Source organism: Raphanus sativus, chromosome 8 (genome assembly GCF_000801105.2).
Source record: "Raphanus sativus cultivar WK10039 chromosome 8, ASM80110v3, whole genome shotgun sequence".
Taxonomy (NCBI): Eukaryota; Viridiplantae; Streptophyta; class Magnoliopsida; order Brassicales; family Brassicaceae; genus Raphanus; species Raphanus sativus.
In genome coordinates, this window is record NC_079518.1 from 14,254,768 (window position 1) to 14,277,652 (window position 22,885).

The 22,885-nt window shown below is 32.6% G+C and overlaps 2 protein-coding genes and 2 long non-coding RNA genes across 5 annotated transcripts; 3 read left to right on the forward strand and 1 right to left on the reverse strand.

Moving 5' to 3' along the window:
* The first annotated feature begins 725 nt into the window (after nt 1-725).
* Nucleotides 726-3,233, forward strand: LOC130498381 (uncharacterized). Of its 2 annotated transcripts, none has more exons than XR_008937275.1 (5): nt 726-804; nt 1,132-1,316; nt 1,401-1,864; nt 2,229-2,455; nt 2,958-3,233. It is a non-coding gene; the product is annotated as an uncharacterized LOC130498381 (long non-coding RNA). The 2 variants fall into 2 exon arrangements; XR_008937274.1 differs by having other exon boundaries at nt 727-804; nt 1,136-1,316.
* A 1,780-nt stretch (nt 3,234-5,013) lies between these two features.
* On the forward strand, nt 5,014-5,508 carry LOC108834083 (S-protein homolog 2-like). The gene has a single exon (XM_018600432.2). The coding sequence runs from the start codon at nt 5,014-5,016 to the stop codon at nt 5,506-5,508; it is 495 nt and encodes a 164-aa protein (XP_018455934.2).
* Nucleotides 5,509-19,798: 14,290 nt separating this feature from the next.
* Nucleotides 19,799-20,314, reverse strand: LOC108820058 (S-protein homolog 2-like). Its single transcript, XM_018593046.2, has one exon. It carries the CDS (start codon nt 20,312-20,314, stop codon nt 19,799-19,801), a length of 516 nt encoding a protein of 171 aa, XP_018448548.2.
* An 847-nt stretch (nt 20,315-21,161) lies between these two features.
* On the forward strand, nt 21,162-21,831 carry LOC130498667 (uncharacterized). Its single transcript, XR_008937609.1, has 2 exons — nt 21,162-21,385; nt 21,573-21,831. It is a non-coding gene; the product is annotated as an uncharacterized LOC130498667 (long non-coding RNA).
* The last annotated feature ends 1,054 nt before the right edge of the window (nt 21,832-22,885 follow it).

Below are 22,885 nucleotides of genomic sequence, written 5' to 3' on the forward strand. Positions count from 1 at the left end.
TATATGGCCCATATCTAGGTGACGATGAGGTACAATGGTTACATTCGGATGATTTCCGAAATGAGTTATTGGCCTCAAGAACACGGGATCAAATTTGACAGAGAAAGGAGAATGTGAGCTGGATCAATGTTATCTTGTTTAGACAGGGAGTACCTCGGTTTTCCTTTATCTCTTGGCTTGCTGTTAAGAACGAGTTATCCACAGGGAAAGAATGAGATTTTTGGGGTGGTCAACAACACTGTATTATAATGTGTGGGAAAAAGGATGAGACAAGGGATCACAGTTTTTTGCATATTCACAAAAGGAGAAATAAACAAATGAAAAAGGCTGTTAACAGTAAAAAGTATATCAATTAATATTAAAACATACGGCAGGAAAGAAAGTAGTAAAAGTGTACGTGTCAAACAGCAAAGAAAAGAAAGAAAAAATGCATAACGGGAGTTTGAACTCAGCAAAGAAGGATTTAGATGGGGGCACTTAACCAAATGTTCCACTGAGAACAAACGGCCATCTTAATAACTAAGTATAATATTTAAAAGAGTTGGGGGCACGTGCCCCCGTAGCTAAGAGCATCCGCAACAGGAGATGATGAAGAATCCTTAACACATAAACCTATGTTATTATGAATATAATAATAATATAATAACTAAGTTAATTAAGGATTGGTCCTTGAGTAGGGATTATAAGGACCAAATCCTTAAAGACGTGGCATGTTGTCATTGGATGGGAGAATATTGTGTTTTGTTTGGGGAAAAATCCGTTTGGACCTCTCGTCTCTCTGCTTCCGTTCCCGGCGATCTGAAGGTACTTCAATTGAACCAACTTCTTGATCGTGATCTGCAAATCGATCATAAATTTTCTTAAGGAAATCGATTAGGTCCTTGTTCGGGGCTTCTCCTTTGTTTCATATGACTATGTTTGTGACGTATTGATTAGGTCCTCGTAGTCTTTTGTTTCTTATGACTATGTTTGTTCGGGGCTTCTCTTTTCTTATGACTGTGTTTCTGGATTGACTGTTAAATGGTTTGTTTTCTTCTCTCTTTACACTTGGTCTTCATTGTCTTGAGATTTTTTTTTTTTGTAATTGTTCTCTTTCCTTGGAACTAAACCAAATTCTTGTTTCTGTGGAAGAAAGAACGAAAAAAAAATGGAGGAGAAGAAGAAGCAAAAAAAGATATTATCTTTTTTGTTGTGTACCAAGTTGTTCTCTGAGGGTTTATGGCCATAGCTTATTGGATCTTTCTTAATGTTCCCTTTGCTTCTTGGCTTATTAAACATGTGTATCAAAATGGCAATTGTGCATGACATCGCTGAAGGTAAATTGCACATTTTGTTCCCTGTTATTATTCTCTATTAGTGTTTAAAGTTTATGTGATTTTGAAGTTTTGGTTTGGTGTTAGTGACTGGTGGTGATTTGGATATCTACTCCATTACTACGATGGGTGGTTCTTGTTCTTGCTCGGATGGTGAACTCTTGGAGCAGATACGCACCGTTTCTAGGCAAAAAGGAGAGCTTCAGCAGCAGATACGCACCGATACTATTTTCTCTTCGTTTAGGCCTTTCTCATTATCCCTTCACTGATTACATATTAGGCCTTTCACTTGTACATTGTGGTATTGGAATATTTAACAAGCTATAACTTTGTCTTTCTTAATATGCAGAAGGGAGCGTGATCATTCTGATGCTGAGAGGTCCCAAAACATACATAAACTATCTGAACTTCAGGAGCATTTTCAAGAGAAAGAGAGACAATACGCTGAATTGCAGGAACAGGTTTGCTTTACACCATCAAGTTATGTTTTGACTGCCATTCTTGCCACTCTTCACGCTCTCTGCCTAATGATCCGGATCAGACCCCAAGTGGTATAGTTTTTAGAAAAATCTCATTGCTTTCTTATTATCTTAAGGCTTCATAAAACTAAATGTAGTTCAAAGTTTTTCTTCATTATATGTAGAACATAAACACATTTGATCATATTGCTAATTCTTTTTATTCCTAAGGATTCAAATAGAAAAAACACCATTGGACATTCTTTTTGGATTAGAATCCTTAACTATTCTAAAAAGAAAAAGAATTAGTTTAATAGTCCTAAGGACTCCAATGGTGGTAACACCATTGGAGATGCTCTAATACCTGCGTACAACTGGGAGTTACTTCAAATTATTGGGTGTGACTGTTAATCCGGACTGGACTGATATTTTAAATGCGCTTCAAATCATCACTCAGGTCGACTCAATCTTGGCTGAAATGGTTTTTCAGACAACCATACACCACCTCTGGCGGGAGGGAATTGGTCAACAACATGACAAGGATTAGATCAGCTTATGAGGAAGATAGACGAAGCAATTCAAAATCGAATTGTATCACTCAAATACATATTTTAACACAGATTGGCTGGGATGCTTCAGCGATGGTTTGTGGTCTCTCCATTCTGAACTTGCAGAGAGGATAAGGTATATATGTCTTAATACATTATTTTCAGTTTTATCAAAAAAAAAATAATTCCTCTCATTCTTATAGCATTCTTTTGTATACATGAACTATTCAAAGTGATCAACAGAGTTGATACTTTATCCAAAAAAATAACTAGATCTAATTTTTCTTACATAATAGTATCAATTTTTTTCCAAATTATTATCTGAGGGTATTTTCACAATTAGAAATCTTGGCTATAGCTACAAAATAATCACAAAACATCATGGTTATTTAAATAGTCACTAAATAGTCACAAAATACAAAATATGATGGACGAGCTAGTTGATGGTCAGCCTGTAAGACAGTTATTCCACCTTTCTTAGGAATTACATGAACATGACTAACCCATTTTCTATCAGATATAACATAGATCACACCAGTTTCTAGAAGTTTCATTATCTCTTTCTTAACAATATCTTTTAGATTCGGGTTTAACCTCCTCTAATGTTCTACACTAGTCATCGATTCATCTACTTCTAGGTTAATGTGCGGCTTCGGAGTTGCAGCTACCCCCAAGGTCCGTCTCTTGCTCCCAGTGCAGAGACGTAGCTATCTCATCTCCGGCGGAGTGGAGCTTGACCGAAGATGAACGGCTCTTGCGTTGTGACGGCTGGGATCCATTCTGCTTCGGCGAGGTGGTGGTGAAAGACGGCAGTGTCGGTTTAGTACTTGGTTGGTTAGGACCGGTTAAATTCCCTGTTTGCTTGTGATTTGTACCGTCTATTTATTATTAAATTTTGTATTTTAAAATAATAATAATAATAATAATAATGGTAAAATATTCAAAACCTTATTTCTCTGAATCTTTGTGATTGCCTGAGTTTCGAAACAATGTGTGAATCATTTGTTTTCACTGAAGGTATATATTCCCTCCGTTTCTATATAGATTATGTTTTAGGAAGTTTTTGATGTTTCTAAATAAATGATGTTTTCATATATCAATGTATTTTTTTTAATTTTATCAAAAACTGTATAACAATAATGTTTTGTAGTTTGTTTTGTGTTTGGTTGAATAACTCTTAATTTATATTTTAATGATATTTTAAAGATTAAAAACAAGTTTCTTAATAGTTGTGCACAATCCTAAAACTTCATCTATTATGGAACAAATGGAGTATACGACATTCTCTTCTTGAGGTCTGTCTCACTATTAAGGATCAACGCAGCAAACAAAGCTCGAGAAGTTTCTTCAACCTCGTTGCCATTGGCAGCTGGCGTGGTGGAGAAGTTAGGGCTTGCAAACCAATTGGTTGAACAAAGAGAAGCTTGGAAGAAACCTAAAAAAATCGCCGAAAATATCATCAAGAATGAACAAGGTATGCTTCTTAGGATTAAATCTGTCATCAATGATGAACTGAAGCTTGATCTTGGTCATGCCCTCGCACTAGAAAAGGTAAAAACGTTTCGTCAATTTTAGCAACCCATTATGAATTTTTTCTTATCAATACGTGACTGAGAGAAGCGAAAACTGCATCACGCGTGCTACAATGGGATGACAAAAGAAAAGTGTAAAACGATGCTTGAGTTCATAGCTCGACGCAGGGGCGAAGCTAGAGGCTAATTACAGTGGGGGCATAAACTGGTTTTCATTAGATCATGGGTGCACTAAACAGAGTTTTCATAATTATCTAGCTAGTTTATGTAATTTTGCATGGGAAACTTTTGAAATTACAAAAAAACTATGGGTGCACATGCACCCAGTCCTCTCTCTCTAGCTTCGCCACTGGCTCGACGTGGATCCGCAGTCCCGTCTCAAACTATTTTTAGACCATATTTAAAAAAAAAGATCAACAATATATCCAGAGAAATACTGATATGATTTTAAAAGTTAAGACCTCCATCTGTATATATGTTTACCCGTTTCTTTTGAAGTTATAGATTTTAAATTATAAAATTAATTACAATTTTAGTGTTTTAGAATCATATCAGGTTTGGCAGTTCTACTTGCACATTTTTTTGGCACTTTTTAAAAGACGCCCGGACAAAAAGCCATCTTCCAAGCAATAGACACTGTGGATCTTTTTTTTCTTATCAAAACATTCTGTGGATCTTAATTATTCTTTGTTTCTTTTAATTTTTTTTTTGCTTAATTCTTTGTACCTTTTAATTGACAACTTCAATAATATATTTGTTTGTTTTAGAAGTTAAAACGCCAGTCAGCTAAAGTTGGATGAGACATATGGAACCAGTCAATCTTTAGTCTTTATTAGATTCGTTGAATCAGTATGGTATATTCTTACGAGATTTTTTATAATTCTTACCATAAAAGTTCTGTAAATTAAGTAGCAAATATAAATATGAAAATGACCCAAATGAGTCAACCTAAAAGTAATGTCACTATAGTAAACGTTCTTGACTTGAAAGTTTGATCATATACATGAATTATTAGGGATACAATATTAACGGAAAGAAGTAATATATACACTACTATATATATATTAAAGAAAAGAAATGTCGACGCTGCATTACGATACACTACTATATATATAACGCATTCAACAACTATAAACAACGTCACTATCTCATATACCACAAAATGAATATTCCAAAACGTTACCCATCACTAGTCATATTGATTGTCTTCATAGCTACAGATCTATCTCGTGCAGTCACAAGAAACAACATTCCTGCTGCAAACGATCCATCATTACCATCGATAAAAGATGTGTTTAAACCTTTCGGAAAGATTACTGTAGAAATCATCAATGATATTGGTGGTACAGTACCATTGCCTTTTCATTGTAAATCAAAGGACGATGATTTTGGTGACCAGAGTTTGCAACCTGGTGGGTCGTGGTCGTTTAGTTTTAAGCGTCAGTTCTTTGGAAGGACATTGTTTTTCTGTTCTTTTGTGTTGCCCAATGGAAGCTTTTATTTCGACATATTTAGAGACCACCGAGATACTGCTGGCGAGGACTGGTGCCAACATTGCGTGTGGAAGATAAGACCAACCGGACCTTGTAGGTTTAACGGTGTTCATAAGAAGTTCGATGTTTGTTTTCCATGGAATAAAAATAAGTCATTGTATTGAAAATACATAGCCAATATGAATGTAATGTGTTTGTGTTTTCTATGACTCACGAGCTTCAAACATATCATAAAATAAAACATGACGTTATTTATTTTATTTCATTTTTCATACGTTGATAACCGTTTATATGTTAATATCTAATATGACTAGGTATAAGAGATAGTCAGGATCTCAGTAGTATATGATGTTTTTGTTATATACTACGGCTTTCAGCTCAGTCACCATTGTTGAGTCTAACCCCGAAAATCATTAACTTTTGGTCGTTCGTAGATAAAAACCAGTATACCAAATTAAATCTGTGTGTCATTTACTTTTATTTATTTATCTTTTATGCATCCGTTATAACAAACCTCATATCATCTTAGTACAAAAATAAAATGCAAAGCTATTTTAAAGCAAACTGAAATAAAGAAACTATAGTAACAACAACCACCAATAGTATGGTTACATCCATACATATACATCACTTATACAAAGGTAAACCCAATAGCGTCCAAATAATTCTACCTAGTTGAGGTATGGATACCATTATCTCCGTACCACATATATTTTGACGTCTCAGCATATTTTGTAGTAACCATGCTCGCCCCACATTGACCCCCATGTGTTTTCCCAGATCCAATAATTAGGAGCAGTATCGGTCCTGACATTTTCAAAATTTAAATTATCAAAATATTGCACTTAATATAATCAATTTTAAAATTTAATTATTTAAAGTAATTTTTTATGTGTACCTGTTATATCTGTTTAATTATTTATTGTATAAAAATATATTAATTTCCTGTCTTTGTCATTATATTTCTGATTATATCAATAATAGTATTTATTGTATTTTCGAAAAACAAAATCCAACAAAATAGTGGAGATCAAAAAACAAAATAAATTGGTGAACACACAAAAGTGGGCCCCATTGAAATGTTTCTTATGAACCAAACCCGACCAGAGCACCCCGTGTCTTGGCTTTTTGAACATACATACGGAAACACGTATTCTACAAAAAATCTTTTAGAGGGATCAAATCGGTAATACATGTATTCTAGAAGGATCAATAATAAGTTTTTTTTTTTGCTAAAAGGATCAATAATAAGTTAAATTCATCAAACCGATAATACATGTATTCTACAAAAACTCACATGTGTCGTGTGAGTCACCCACCTGATACAGTGATACTGTGCTTGCTCCACCACTGATGGGAACAAGACTCCTCTTATGTAAGTTTGCATCACCGTTGCATTGATAGCAACTATTGAGCAGCAAATAGGCGGGGGGAACTACTCTTCTGTGTCATCAGCGGTATTGGGTGTTGGGCTTTGTCCTCAGCCCAGGTAATACCCTCCCGGGTGAAGCGGACCGCTGCCTGACCGGGTCCTGGGGAATGACCCACGAAGTGGGGAACCCCAGAATTATCAAAAAAAAAAAACTATTGAGCAGCGAAGACAAAAGGGATTTGAGTTTTTTTTTCTGATATAATAACTTACTAGCTAGAGCTGGACTAGATTTGCAGCGATTTGGTCTTCATTCGCAGAGACAAGCTGATATTAGACAGTCTCGCAGGGATCATGGTCTTGCCCAACTTGCAGACAGAATGGTCATAACGTCATGTATAAGGATAATCTTCTTCATTATATAATTTAAGTTAATGGTTGTAATAATTTACATAAACTACATCAGTTGTGTAGATAAAAAATTGCAATAATATATATAAATGAAACATTATAATTGTTGGTGATTGCAACTTTTGGAGATCAACCATTGAAATTTTGGTATGCAATTTTTGATGATCGACTATTAAAATTGTTGGTATTAACCATTGCAATTTTTCATATAAGGATTTATGGACATTGACGAATAATATTAAAAAAAAAATCAGAAACTAAGTGTTAGAAAGAAAAAAGAAAATTCATTATTCAAAGATCATTTGAAAAACGCCTATAAACACTAAAAGTGACATAGACAAGAGTGAGTCTTTGATTATTTTACTCTACAAACGGATTTCATGTATCACTATCTTAATATTTACACCTTCAGTAATATCTTTGTTTGTTTTACAAGTTGTAACACCAATCAGTTCAAGTTGAAATTACTGTCTCACTTGAAGACATGGAAACCTCCTAATATTTATTCCTTATTAGTTTCATTAACAAAATCAATCTGGTATATTTTTACGAGAATGATTTTCATGATTCCCAGCATAAAAGTTTCTGTAAATTAAATATTGAAATAAAAAAATGAACATGACCCAAATGAGATGTAACTACAGTTTACGTTCCTTAATTTAAAAGTTTGACCATATACATGATTTCTTACCATATACATGAACTTAAGAGAGGACAAGGAATGCTCGGATAAAATATTTACGGAAAGAAGTATAAATTAGAATCGTCGACACTGCGTTCGATACACTACTGTATATATATAGGCAGTGGCGGAGGTAAAAACAAAGAACAAAACTTATTTTCACCCCTTAAGATAACCTCTACATTCACCCACCAATAGGAATTAGTTAACTGAGATTTGATATCTCTTAAAAAAGGAAACCAAGTAATAAGAATTTAATGAAATAAAATTATGTTTTTAGATAAATAAAAAATAGTAGCAATTATCAAAAAAATATATTCTTTTTAATATTGATAAATCCATCAAAAAATACTAAACCCTAAACCCTAAACTCTATACCCTAAATTCTAAATACTAAACCCTAAACCCTTGGGGAAAGCCTGAACCCTTGGGCAAATCCTATACCCTAAATCGTTAATCTTAAACCCTAAACCCTACCCTTAATCATAAACCATAATATTAAACCCTAAATTCTGAACACGAAACCCTAAACCCTAAACTCTTTGACAAATATTAAATCATAAACTCTTAATCCTAAACCATGACCATTTTGGAATTTAGGATTTAGGGTTTAGTATTAGGGGTTATGATTTATGGTTTAGGGATTATGATTTAGTTTATGATTTAAGGTTTGGTTTAAATTTAAGGGTTTAGGGTATAGGATTACTCAAGGGTTCAGGCTTTTCCCAAGGGTTTAGGGTTTAGTATTTAGAATTTAAGGTTTAGGGTTTAGAATTTAGGGTTTAGGGTTTAGTATTTTTTGATGGATTTATCAATAATAAAAAGAATATATTTTTTTGATAATTGCTATTATTTTTTATTTATCTAAAAACATAATTTTATTTTATTAAATTCTTATTACTTGGTTTTCCTTTTTTAAGAGATATCAAATCTCAGTTAACTAATTCCTATTGGTGGGTGAATGTAGAGGTTCACCTTAGGGGATGAAGCTAAGTTTTGTTCATTTTGTTTTTGAACAAAACTTACCTTCACCCCCTAAGGTGAAACCTCTACATTCACCCACCAATAAGAATTAGTTAATTGAGATTTGATATTTCTTAAAAAAAGAAACCAAGTAATAAGAATTTAATGAAATAAAATTATGTTTTTAGATAAATAAAAAATAGTAACAATTATTAAAAAAATATATTTTTTAATATTGATAAATCCGTCAGAAAAATACTAAATCCTAAACTCTAAATTCTAAACCCTAAACCTTAAATTTAAATACTAACCCCTAAACCCTTGGAAAAGTCTGAATCCTTGGACAAAATCCTATACCCTAAACCCTTAAATTTAAACCAAATCTTAAATCATAAACTAAATCCTAATCCCTAAACCCTAAATCATAACCCCTAATACTAAACCCTAAATTCTAAATTCTAAAATGGTTTATGGTTTAGGATTAAGGGTTAAGATTTAATATTTGTCAAAGAGTTTAAGGTTTAGGGTTTCGTGTTTAAAATTTAGGGTTTAATATTATGGTTTATGATTAAGGATTTAGGGTTTAAGATTAACGATTTAGGGTATAGGATTTGTCCAAGGGTTCAGGCTTTTCCCAAGGGTTTAAGATTTAGTATTTAAAATTTAAGGTTTAAAGTTTAGTATTTTCTGACAGATTTATCAAATATTAAATTTTTTTTTATTATAATTGCTACTATTTTTTATTTATCTTAAACATAATTTTATTTCATTAAATTCTTATTATTTGGTTTCCTTTTTAAAAGATATCAAATTTCAATTAACTAATTCATATTGGTGGGTGAATGTAGAGGTTCACCTTAGGGAGTGAAGCTAAGTTTTGTTCAAACAAAATCTACTGGAGTCAAAATGATATACATATAAAATTACTGAAAGATTTACAACACTCAAATGGGTCAAACTATTAAAAATGAATCAATTAATCAGTGTGTAGTTACAGTTATATGCCTATACTCAATAAAATTTTAGAATTGACATGGATCAGTTGACCCATATGGTTATTTGTTGGCTCCGTCACTGTATATAGGTATATATTAAATCATTAAACAACTACGAACAACTTCACAATCTAATATACCATAAAAATGGATAATCAAATACGTTACACATCACTTTTCATATTGATTGACTTCATAGCTACAGCTATCACAGGCTGACACAAGAAACAACATTCCTGTTGCAAACGATCCATCATTAACATCAACAAAAGATGGCTTTAACTAGAAAACATCAACGATATATATTGGTGGAACAGTAATGTTGCCTTATCATTGTAAATCAAAGGCGATGATTTTGGTGAAAAGAGTTTGCAACCGGGTGGGTCGTGGTCATTTGTTTTTCTGTTCTTTTGCGTTGCCAAATGGAAGGTATTATTTCAACATATATAGATACCACCGAGATAGTGCCGGCGATGACTAGTACCCAAATTTCGTGTGGAAGATAAGACTAGCCGCACTTTGTAGGTTTTATCCGTGAAACTAAGCGGTTTCATATTTGTTTTCTATGGAACAAAAATAAGTCATTGTATTGACAAATACATAGCCAATATGAATGTAATCTGTTTGTCTTTTTTATGACTCACGCGCTTGAAACATAATATAAAACAGAAATACCATTTTTTCTCTTATTTCAACTTTTATAAGTTGATAACTGTTGATATGTTTACATCTACTCTGACTCGGTATAACTATAAAAGAGTTTAAAGTTCTAAAGAAAAACTATAAGAGAGTCAGGATGTCAACAGTATATGATGCTTTTTATATGCATTGCGGCTTTCAGTTTTATCATTATTGTTTCTAAACCCGCAACCATTAACTTTTGTTCGTAGATATAATCTCTATGATATTATTTGAGAAGTTTAATTTCTTAAGTATCGTGTTTACGTTAATTTTTATAATGGTTATTGACAACTGATATATTTAATGAATTAAAAATAGTATATCTAAGTTTCATTATTAAATAATTATTTAACAATTTCTGTCAACTAGATTTTTAATTTCATTTTCATATTTTGCAAGTAACATATAGAAAAAATCTCTAAAATATTTTTTGAGAAGTTTTCCTACGTGTCTTGTTCACATTAATTCTTACGATGATTACTTATAGACATACATTTAATGAATTAATAATATTATATCACTAGGATCATGCGCTTTGCGCAGGGTGATCTTAAATAATAAAAATTATTAATATATAGTATTGAAAAATTAAATATGTATATGTGTGAATTTTTTAATATGCATACAGTTATGTTTTTTACATAATCATCTATATATTGAGCAGAGCATTTTTAATTTTAAGTGTGGATTGAAATTTATTTTGAATTTATGATGAGTCTGATCGATTTGAGCTTAAAAATTTTTATCACCTTGTTTGTACCTATAAAAACCGTAATGTGATCATCAAGTGGATTTTATTACCTTGTTTATACCTATTTTCATGGTTATTCTCCAATGGTATTCTATAATTTCCACTATAAAATAGTGCAACTCTATTATGGAGTTAAATTTGCTCCAATAGTTTACTCTATAATAGAGTTACACTATAATAGAGTGAGATATAGAGTAATACTGTTTTTTCACTCTAAACATAGAGTTAAAAAAAACAACATTCCTTTATATTCCTTTATATTCCACTCTATTATAGAGTAAACCATTAGAGCAAATCCAACTCTATAATAGAGTTATACTATTATAGAGTGAAATATAGAGAAAATTATAGAGCACCATTGGAGATGATCTAAGCAAAGATTTGTCCTTGTACCCTTATTTGGTTTGGTAGATTTACATTTCATAATCCAAATATATTCATTCATATTTATTTGTAATCTTAAAAATTATAGATTTAATGTGGTTTACTGGTTGGTTATATCTACAATATATTTGTTTATTAATGGAGTTTAAATATAATTCTTGAATACAATTGGGCCACACAAACAAAACTTATACATAAAGATACTTGTAACGCCCCGACCGCCCATGGCTAATGGGTCATCCACGCCCGCTTTCTCGGCCCGTGACCCCATCCCATCCGACGGTCGGTTGTTAATTTTTTTAAGGCTCGAAATCATTGTTTACTGACCCTGCAATCACCACATGACCTTTCTCCGTGCTTTGGCCTCACTTACACGGTATCACAAATCACTTCCCGATAAGTCATCCATTCTTTCACTACTCTAGCCCAAGCACGCTTAACTCTGGAGTTCTAAACGCATGTGTGACGGAAAAAGTAAGTCAACTTTGGTGACATAGGTAGCCAAATTAATTCTCTTAAGCTTTTTTCACATATCCCAACTCGGGATGTTACAATTCATCCCTTCTCAAAGAACGCAACATCCTCGTTGCGCCCCACAACAGGTCTCAAGACGCCTCTCAGGTCAGAACTAGACGGTTAACCAGCTCTAATACCACTTGTAACGCCCGACCGCCCACGGCTAATGGGCCATCCACGCCGGCTCTCTCGGCCCGTGGGCCCCATCCCATCTGACGGTCGGTCGTTAATCTTTTTAAGGCTCGAAATCATTGTTTACTGACCCTGCAATCACCACATGACCCTTCCCGTGCTTTGGCCTCAATTACACGGTATCGCGAATCACTTCCTGATAGGTCACCCATCATTTCACTACTCCAGCCCAAGCACGCTTAACTCTGGAGTTCTAAACGGATGTGTGACGGAAAAGGTAAGTCAACTTTGGTGACATAGGTAGCCAAATCAATTCTCTTAAGCCTTTTTTCACATATCACAACTCGGGATGTTACAATACTAGTAAGACCCCAGGGCGTTCTAGGGGATCTATCGGATTCAATTTGGTTGACTCGAATTTTGAGTACTATGCGCATAAGTTCTCTTCAAGTTTTACTAATTATCGGGTTGGCTTCAGTTTGGTTCCTTCCGGGTTCGGTTCTCAGATTATAACCAATGTCTGAAATTTCCAAAAATATGTTTAAAAAAAACCTTTAAAAGTTTTACAAAATATATTAAATTATTCATTAATCTAAATATTTTTAACACTGGTCAAATCCATACAGCATCATATATAGATATGATGATAAACTACTTGCAACATATGTGATATCGATGAATAGGTTCACGGACAATGATTCCATGATGTAGCTCTCCCATAACATTGGATCGACGAATGGTTTTGCATGTACGCCATCTTCAATGGACATGCTCTCTCAGCAGGCACATGATCACAACGAATGGCTCTACCTGCAGCAGCACACTATAACCTTCGAAAAGTCTTGCATCCTATAACTTCAAAAAGCTGCATCCTCTGGTAATCGAAACCCAAATCTGATACTAAACCCTAAACCCTAAACTCTATACCCTAAATTCTAAATACTAAACCCTAAACCCTTGGGGAAAGCCTGAACCCTTGGGCAAATCCTATACCCTAAATCGTTAATCTTAAACCCTAAACCCTACCCTTAATCATAAACCATAATATTAAACCCTAAATTCTGAACACGAAACCCTAAACCCTAAACTCTTTGACAAATATTAAATCATAAACTCTTAATCCTAAACCATGACCATTTTGGAATTTAGGATTTAGGGTTTAGTATTAGGGGTTATGATTTATGGTTTAGGGATTATGATTTAGTTTATGATTTAAGGTTTGGTTTAAATTTAAGGGTTTAGGGTATAGGATTTACTCAAGGGTTCAGGCTTTTCCCAAGGGTTTAGGGTTTAGTATTTAGAATTTAAGGTTTAGGGTTTAGAATTTAGGGTTTAGGGTTTAGTATTTTTTGATGGATTTATCAATAATAAAAAGAATATATTTTTTTGATAATTGCTATTATTTTTTATTTATCTAAAAACATAATTTTATTTATTAAATTCTTATTACTTGGTTTCCTTTTTTAAGAGATATCAAATCTCAGTTAACTAATTCCTATTGGTGGGTGAATGTAGAGGTTCACCTTAAGGGATGAAGCTAAGTTTTGTTCATTTTGTTTTTGAACAAAACTTACCTTCACCCCCTAAGGTGAACCTCTACATTCACCCACCAATAAGAATTAGTTAATTGAGATTTGATATTTCTTAAAAAAAGAAACCAAGTAATAAGAATTTAATGAAATAAAATTATGTTTTTAGATAAATAAAAAATAGTAACAATTATTAAAAAATATATTTTTTTAATATTGATAAATCCGTCAGAAAATACTAAATCCTAAACTCTAAATTCTAAACCCTAAACCTTAAATTTTAAATACTAACCCCTAAACCCTTGGGAAAAGTCTGAATCCTTGGACAAATCCTATACCCTAAACCCTTAAATTTAAACCAAATCTTGAATCATAAACTAAATCCTAATCCCTAAACCCTAAATCATAACCCCTAATACTAAACCCTAAATTCTAAATTCTAAAATGGTTTATGGTTTAGGATTAAGGGTTTAAGATTTAATATTTGTCAAAGAGTTTAAGGTTTAGGGTTTCGTGTTTAAAATTTAGGGTTTAATATTATGGTTTATGATTAAGGATTTAGGGTTTAAGATTAACGATTTAGGGTATAGGATTTGTCCAAGGGTTCAGGCTTTTCCCAAGGGTTTAAGATTTAGTATTTAAAATTTAAGGTTTAAAGTTTAGTATTTTCTGACAGATTTATCAAATATTAAATTTTTTTTTTATTATAATTGCTACTATTTTTTATTTATCTTAAAACATAATTTTATTTCATTAAATTCTTATTATTTGGTTTCCTTTTTTAAAAGATATCAAATTTCAATTAACTAATTCATATTGGTGGGTGAATGTAGAGGTTCAACTTAGGGAGTGAAGCTAAGTTTTGTTCAAACAAAATCTACTGGAGTCAAAATGATATACATATAAAATTACTGAAAGATTTACAACACTCAAATGGGTCAAACTATTAAAAATGAATCAATTAATCAGTGTGTAGTTACAGTTATATGCCTATACTCAATAAAATTTTAGAATTGACATGGATCAGTTGACCCATATGGTTATTTGTTGGCTCCGTCACTGTATATAGGTATATATTAAATCATTAAACAACTACGAACAACTTCACAATCTAATATACCATAAAAATGGATAATCAAATACGTTACACATCACTTTTCATATTGATTGACTTCATAGCTACAGCTAGGGGTGGGCATTTTATCCGTGAAATTTGATTCGATTCGTTATCCGTTACTATTCGATCCGAAAATTCCGAATATCCGTAAGCTTTCGAAGCAAAGCAAATACTAAAATTTAATATCCGTTAATATCGAAGCAAATCACAAATACTAAAATTTTGGGAAGCGAATATCCGATCCGATCCGTCAATATATAAATACATGTATATTTTGATTATATTTAAAATTTTAATTGTATAAAATTATTATTCTAACATATGATTTGACAGATTCTATTCATATTATTACTTATATAAAAATATTACATAAAAGGAAAAAAACATTTATGACAATTATAATTTTTTTCTTCAGTTTTGTGTTATTATAATTGTTAATTAAGTTTAAAATTTTACAAAATATGTAGATTCATTGTATCTTTTAATTTTTATCCTTTATATCATGCAAAAAAAAATATTTTCCAAAAAAAATTTGTATCAAATTTTTAAGATTATTTGTATTAATCAAAACAAATGAGATATCCGTAAGTATCCGCAAATATCCGCAAATATCTATTTATTTTCCGGATATCCGTTTTTCCGAATATCCGTATTTTTCCGAATCAAAGCAAATCGGAAAATTAGATATCCGTAACATTCGAAGCAAATCACAAATACCTTCAAAAACCCGGATATCCGATCCGTGCCCAGGCCTAGCTACAGCTATCACAGGCTGACACAAGAAACAACATTCCTGTTGCAAACGATCCATCATTAACATCAACAAAAGATGGCTTTAACTAGAAAACATCAACGATATATATTGGTGGAACAGTAATGTTGCCTTATCATTGTAAATCAAAGGCGATGATTTTGGTGAAAAGAGTTTGCAACCGGGTGGGTCGTGGTCATTTGTTTTTCTGTTCTTTTGCGTTGCCAAATGGAAGGTATTATTTCAACATATATAGATACCACCGAGATAGTGCCGGCGATGACTAGTACCCAAATTTCGTGTGGAAGATAAGACTAGCCGCACTTTGTAGGTTTTATCCGTGAAACTAAGCGGTTTCATATTTGTTTTCTATGGAACAAAAATAAGTCATTGTATTGACAAATACATAGCCAATATGAATGTAATCTGTTTGTCTTTTTTATGACTCACGCGCTTGAAACATAATATAAAACAGAAATACCATTTTTTCTCTTATTTCAACTTTTATAAGTTGATAACTGTTGATATGTTTACATCTACTCTGACTCGGTATAACTATAAAAGAGTTTAAAGTTCTAAAGAAAAACTATAAGAGAGTCAGGATGTCAACAGTATATGATGCTTTTTATATGCATTGCGGCTTTCAGTTTTATCATTATTGTTTCTAAACCCGCAACCATTAACTTTTGTTCGTAGATATAATCTCTATGATATTATTTGAGAAGTTTAATTTCTTAAGTATCGTGTTTACGTTAATTTTTATAATGGTTATTGACAACTGATATATTTAATGAATTAAAAATAGTATATCTAAGTTTCATTATTAAATAATTATTTAACAATTTCTGTCAACTAGATTTTTAATTTCATTTTCATATTTTGCAAGTAACATATAGAAAAAATCTCTAAAATATTTTTTGAGAAGTTTTCCTACGTGTCTTGTTCACATTAATTCTTACGATGATTACTTATAGACATACATTTAATGAATTAATAATATTATATCACTAGGATCATGCGCTTTGCGCAGGGTGATCTTAAATAATAAAAATTATTAATATATAGTATTGAAAAATTAAATATGTATATGTGTGAATTTTTTTAATATGCATACAGTTATGTTTTTTACATAATCATCTATATATTGAGCAGAGCATTTTTAATTTTAAGTGTGGATTGAAATTTATTTTGAATTTATGATGAGTCTGATCGATTTGAGCTTAAAAATTTTTATCACCTTGTTTGTACCTATAAAACCGTAATGTGATCATCAAGTGGATTTTTATTACCTTGTTTATACCTATTTTCATGGTTATTCTCCAATGGTATTCTATAATTTCCACTATAAAATAGTGCAACTCTATTATGGAGTTAAATTTGCTCCAATAGTTTACTCTATAATAGAGTTACACTATAATAGAGTGAGATATAGAGTAATACTGTTTTTTCACTCTAAACATAGAGTTAAAAAAACAATATTCCTTTATATTCCACTCTATTATAGAGTAAACCATTAGAGCAAATCCAACTCTATAATAGAGTTATACTATTATAGAGTGAAATATAGAGAAAATTATAGAGCACCATTGGAGATGATCTAAGCAAAGATTTGTCCTTGTACCCTTATTTGGTTTGGTAGATTTACATTTCATAATCCAAATATATTCATTCATATTTATTTGTAATCTTAAAAATTATAGATTTAATGTGGTTTACTGGTTGGTTATATCTACAATATATTTGTTTATTAATGGAGTTTAAATATAATTCTTGAATACAATTGGGCCACACAAACAAAACTTATACATAAAGATACTTGTAACGCCCCGACCACCCATGGCTAATGGGTCATCCACGCCCGCTTTCTCGGCCCGTGACCCCATCCCATCCGACGGTCGGTTGTTAATTTTTTTAAGGCTCGAAATCATTGTTTACTGACCCTGCAATCACCACATGACCTTTCTCCGTGCTTTGGCCTCACTTACACGGTATCACAAATCACTTCCCGATAAGTCATCCATTCTTTCACTACTCTAGCCCAAGCACGCTTAACTCTGGAGTTCTAAACGCATGTGTGACGGAAAAAGTAAGTCAACTTTGGTGACATAGGTAGCCAAATTAATTCTCTTAAGCTTTTTTCACATATCCCAACTCGGGATGTTACAATTCATCCCTTCTCAAAGAACGCAACATCCTCGTTGCGCCCCACAACAGGTCTCAAGACGCCTCTCAGGTCAGAACTAGACGGTTAACCAGCTCTAATACCACTTGTAACGCCCGACCGCCCACGGCTAATGGGCCATCCACGCCGGCTCTCTCGGCCCGTGGGCCCCATCCCATCTGACGGTCGGTCGTTAATCTTTTTAAGGCTCGAAATCATTGTTTACTGACCCTGCAATCACCACATGACCCTTCCCGTGCTTTGGCCTCAATTACACGGTATCGCGAATCACTTCCTGATAGGTCACCCATCATTTCACTACTCCAGCCCAAGCACGCTTAACTCTGGAGTTCTAAACGGATGTGTGACGGAAAAGGTAAGTCAACTTTGGTGACATAGGTAGCCAAATCAATTCTCTTAAGCCTTTTTTCACATATCACAACTCGGGATGTTACAATACTAGTAAGACCCCAGGGCGTTCCAGGGGATCTATCGGATTCAATTTGGTTGACTCGAATTTTGAGTACTATGCGCATAAGTTCTCTTCAAGTTTTACTAATTATCGGGTTGGCTTCAGTTTGGTTCCTTCCGGGTTCGGTTCTCAGATTATAACCAATGTCTGAAATTTCCCAAAATATGTTTAAAAAAAACCTTTAAAAGTTTGACAAAATATATTAAATTATTCATTAATCTAAATATTTTTAACACTGGTCAAATCCATACAGCATCATATATAGATATGATGATAAACTACATGCAACATATGTGATATCGATGAATAGGTTCACGGACAATGATTCCATGATGTAGCTCTCCCCATAACATTGGATCGACGAATGGTTTTGCATGTACGCCATCTTCAATGGACATGCTCTCTCAGCAGGCACATGATCACAACGAATGGCTCTACCTGCAGCAGCACACTATAACCTTCGAAAAGTCTTGCATCCTATAACTTCAAAAAGCTGCATCCTCTGGTAATCGAAACCCAAATCTGATGCAAGAGCCTTTTAAACCTTAACCACTAGGACACGGTGCTTTCACATTCACAAATCTAGTTTAAAACTACTTAAACTACGTAAACTAACTAAAGTTATTCAAACTATCAAATTAAACAAATTAAAAAATCATTAGATGCTCTGAAACATCTTAATACCTTAACATTAACATATATAAAAACATTAACATTTGTTACTAATTTCGGATATTTCAGATCCTAATTCAGATTTCGGTTCATTCGGGTTAACCAAATCTCAAAATACCAAATCTAATCCTGTTCGGATATTTTTGTATAACTATTCAGATCGACGGGACTGGTCTTGAACCCATACGTGAGAAATATCCGTAAGGGGTCTACAATTTTTGTAGTTTTTAAGGCCAATATTTTTCTTTGGTTATTAGCAGAAAATATAAATAGGATTCCTAGAAGTATTTCAAACCTATAACAAAATAAAATCTTGAATATTTTTTCTTTATTTATATAAAGAAAACAAAGAGTTAACTTTCAAAACTAGAAATATTGTTCTAAGGGTAGTTGCAATTTAATTTTAATTCAAAATTATTTTATTTATTATTTATACCTATATATATATTTTCGTTTCGGATCCGAAATATTTCAGAACCAACACTGTGGATTGGGTTTCGGTTTTTTCGGTTTGCGTTAAGGTAGGGAGTTCCGTTTAAGTAAAAGCAGCCAGGACTAATCCCAGCTATCGTTTTTGTACCGCGTCCATATAAAAGCATCATATAGTAGTGAGATCCCAGCTATGAACAATTATCAATTTATAAAAAAAAAACTGAAATAACATAAATAATGGTTTATTTTAAATTATGTTTGAAGCTCGCGAGCCATATACAAACATAAACGCATAACATTTGTCTCGGCTATGTCTTTGATTTGTCAATTACAAGGACATAAATAATGGTTTATTTTAAATTATGTTTGAAGCTCGCGAGCCATATACAAACATAAACGCATAACATTTGTCTCGGCTATGTCTTTGATTTGTCAATTACAAGGACTTATTTTTATTCCATGGATAACAAAGATCAAAATGATTAGTTATCTTGTTATGTCTACAAGGTCCGTGCGATCTTATCTCCCACACACAATTATTGCACCAGAATTCGCCGGAACTATCTCGGGGCTCTTTATATATGTCGAACCAATACCTTCCAATATTTGGCAATACAAAATAACAGAAAAATAATGACCTTCCAAATATCTGACGCCGGAAACTAAAAGACCACGAGCTATCCACTAGCAAACTTCTTTCACCAAAATCATCGTCTTTTGATTTACAATGATACGATATTGTACTACCAATTTCGTTGATGATTTGAACAGTTTTTTTTGCATAAGGATTAGACGCATATGTTGGTAGTGATGGACCATCTGGAACTGGAATGTTGTTGTTTGTGCCCGCATTTGATGAATATGTAGTTATGAAGATAATCAATATGAATAAGGAAGGGGAGCGTTTTGGAATATCCATTTGGGTGGTATAGGACAGTGTAGCTAACAACATGATGTTGTTTATATAATTACATATAAAATAATGCTAATGTATTATGACACAGAGTCAACGATCATTTATATTTCTCTCCGTAAATATATTATACGAATATTATTTTTCTTAAATTAACGTATATGGTCAAACTTTTTAGTCAAGAAACGTTAGATAATTAACTTTTAGGGGATGTATTCAATTTAACATTTAATGTGATTTAATTTTAATGAAGTTTTAGATGATTTTAATAAGTTGTAGAGATTTAGGGGATGTATTGAATTGAAGATTTTAAAGAGTTTTGGGATTTTCTTAAAATCCTATGTTATTCAACTGATGATTTTAAAAAGAAAAATCAAATCAAGTGTTATTGAATATGAAGTTTATGTGAATTTTTTTATAATCACTTGAAATCTTCTGTTATTCAATTAATAATTTATAAAACTTAAATCAAATCCAGTGTTATTCAATACCAAACATATACCAAACAATATTTTAAAGTAAAAACGTGTGAAAGGGATTTTAGGATCCTTTGCATTAGTTTTTAGTGTAAAATCATCCCAGAAGAATACCACCTCTATGGATGTTATTTGTGGAGAGACCCATAAGAAATTACGGAAACATTTCGGATCCATACCACCTCTATGGATGTTATTTGTGGAGAGACCCATAAGAAATTACGGAAACATTTCGGATCCATATTTTCTTATGTTAAATCTGATACAAGTTCTCCTTCTCTATAATTAATCATTCTCATTGGATTTTTCAATGGAGTTATGGCTTCAAATAAAAATAAATAGTTTAATCAAACAGATTTCACTGATGTTTTAGGTCCTAGTGATTAATTTACATTGACGATGCTGTGAGAAATATCAGAGAAGAAAACTACAATAATTGACATTGACATCGATGATACAATTCTAGGTCCCAGTGATAAGGTATAATTTTGTAAACTGCAGGCTTTTGCAGGTTCAAGACCCCTTGGAGTTCTGATCTAAGGACTAATCGACACTTTTTCAGTCTTGTGGAAGAAAACAGAACAATGACCTGAGATCAATCGATGCAAATGGTTTATGCTAACTGATTTTTGAGGTAACTACTTGTTCTTTACAGAAACTAAAACATGACTATTACTTTACATAAGCAGAAAGAAAAGCTTTGTACTTTAAGATCGCTGATTCTGTTTTGTGCACAACATCTTCTGCAGCTTAAATATTTTGAGACAGTACTGAATCTTTATTTTACAAATGATGCAACTGTGTCTCTTAAACTCTACAAGGAACCGTGTTGGAGATTGCTACAGAGAGACCACTCCAGGGCATTATCGCAGACGAACTCGTGGCAGAAAAGATAAAGTTTCAGATGACAAACAAAGTCATCTGTTTCAACAAGTATATTTGATCAGATGACCCCCTCGTAACCATCTTTTTGTTTTCCTTAATCTTTCCAACAAGTATATTATCCAACTTCAATCTATGATTTGCTTTGTTGTGTGATGTCTTAATTTGTTTTTGTTGTGAGGTCAGGCTTTACCGAAACACGACTTGCTACAAACAAGAGTTGGAGAGAACTGATGGCCAAGTACCAAATTATCATTTCAAATACTCTAAACAATTCCAAAATTTTCAGAAAAAAATATTTTACCAAATCAGCTATGACTTTTATTTTTATTTTAAACATTTTACTAAAATCACTTAAATAACTTCAAAACTCACCTAAATCCCACTAAAATTAAACCACTCTAAAATCTCCAAAAATCTTTAGTTCAATACACCCCTTTAGTTGATTTTTATTAAACTACTCTAGAATATCACCTAAAACAATGAGATTTGAGTTTTATTTTTAAAAAAACGAAGAAACTCCATCTAAACACCCTAAAATCACCTCAAAACTTTAAAACTCCACAACTTAAAATATTTTCAATAACATTGGATTTCAGAATACTTTACGAAATGTCAAGTTCAATAACAGTGAATTTTAAATGAGTTTTTAAAATTCATGTTTGAATAACAGTGGATTTGTCATTTTAATACAAATCACATGAAACTCTCGGTTGAATACACTCCCCCTTAGTCAAGTATACGTTAGATAATTAACTTTTAGTCAAGGCGCGATACGTTATAACAACCCTTTTCAGAACAGGTGATCTCGGTTACATCATGATTCATTTTTTGCAAGTTTTAAAACTTAAAGTAAAAGCTTATTATGCAAAAGCTCATTTTTGATGGAATGTATTTTTTTCGGTTCAGTATCGGGTTTTACTAAATGGTCAACCAAAAGAACTTATAACCCCACAAATGGGTTTTAGGCAGGGGGATCCACTATCTCCATATCTTTTTATTTTGTGTACAGAGGCTCTGATTGCAAACATTAAGAAAGCGGAATAAGGAAAACAATTGACAGGAATGAAAGTAGCGAGAGCTTGCCCATCAATATCTCACCTGCTGTTTGCAGATGATAGTCTTTTCTTTTATAAGGCACAGAGGGATGAATGTGAGACTATTCTCAGGATTCTAAAGGAGTATGAGGCAGTCTCGAGTCAACTAATTAATTTTCAAAAATCGTCTATTCAATTTGGGTACAAGATTGAGG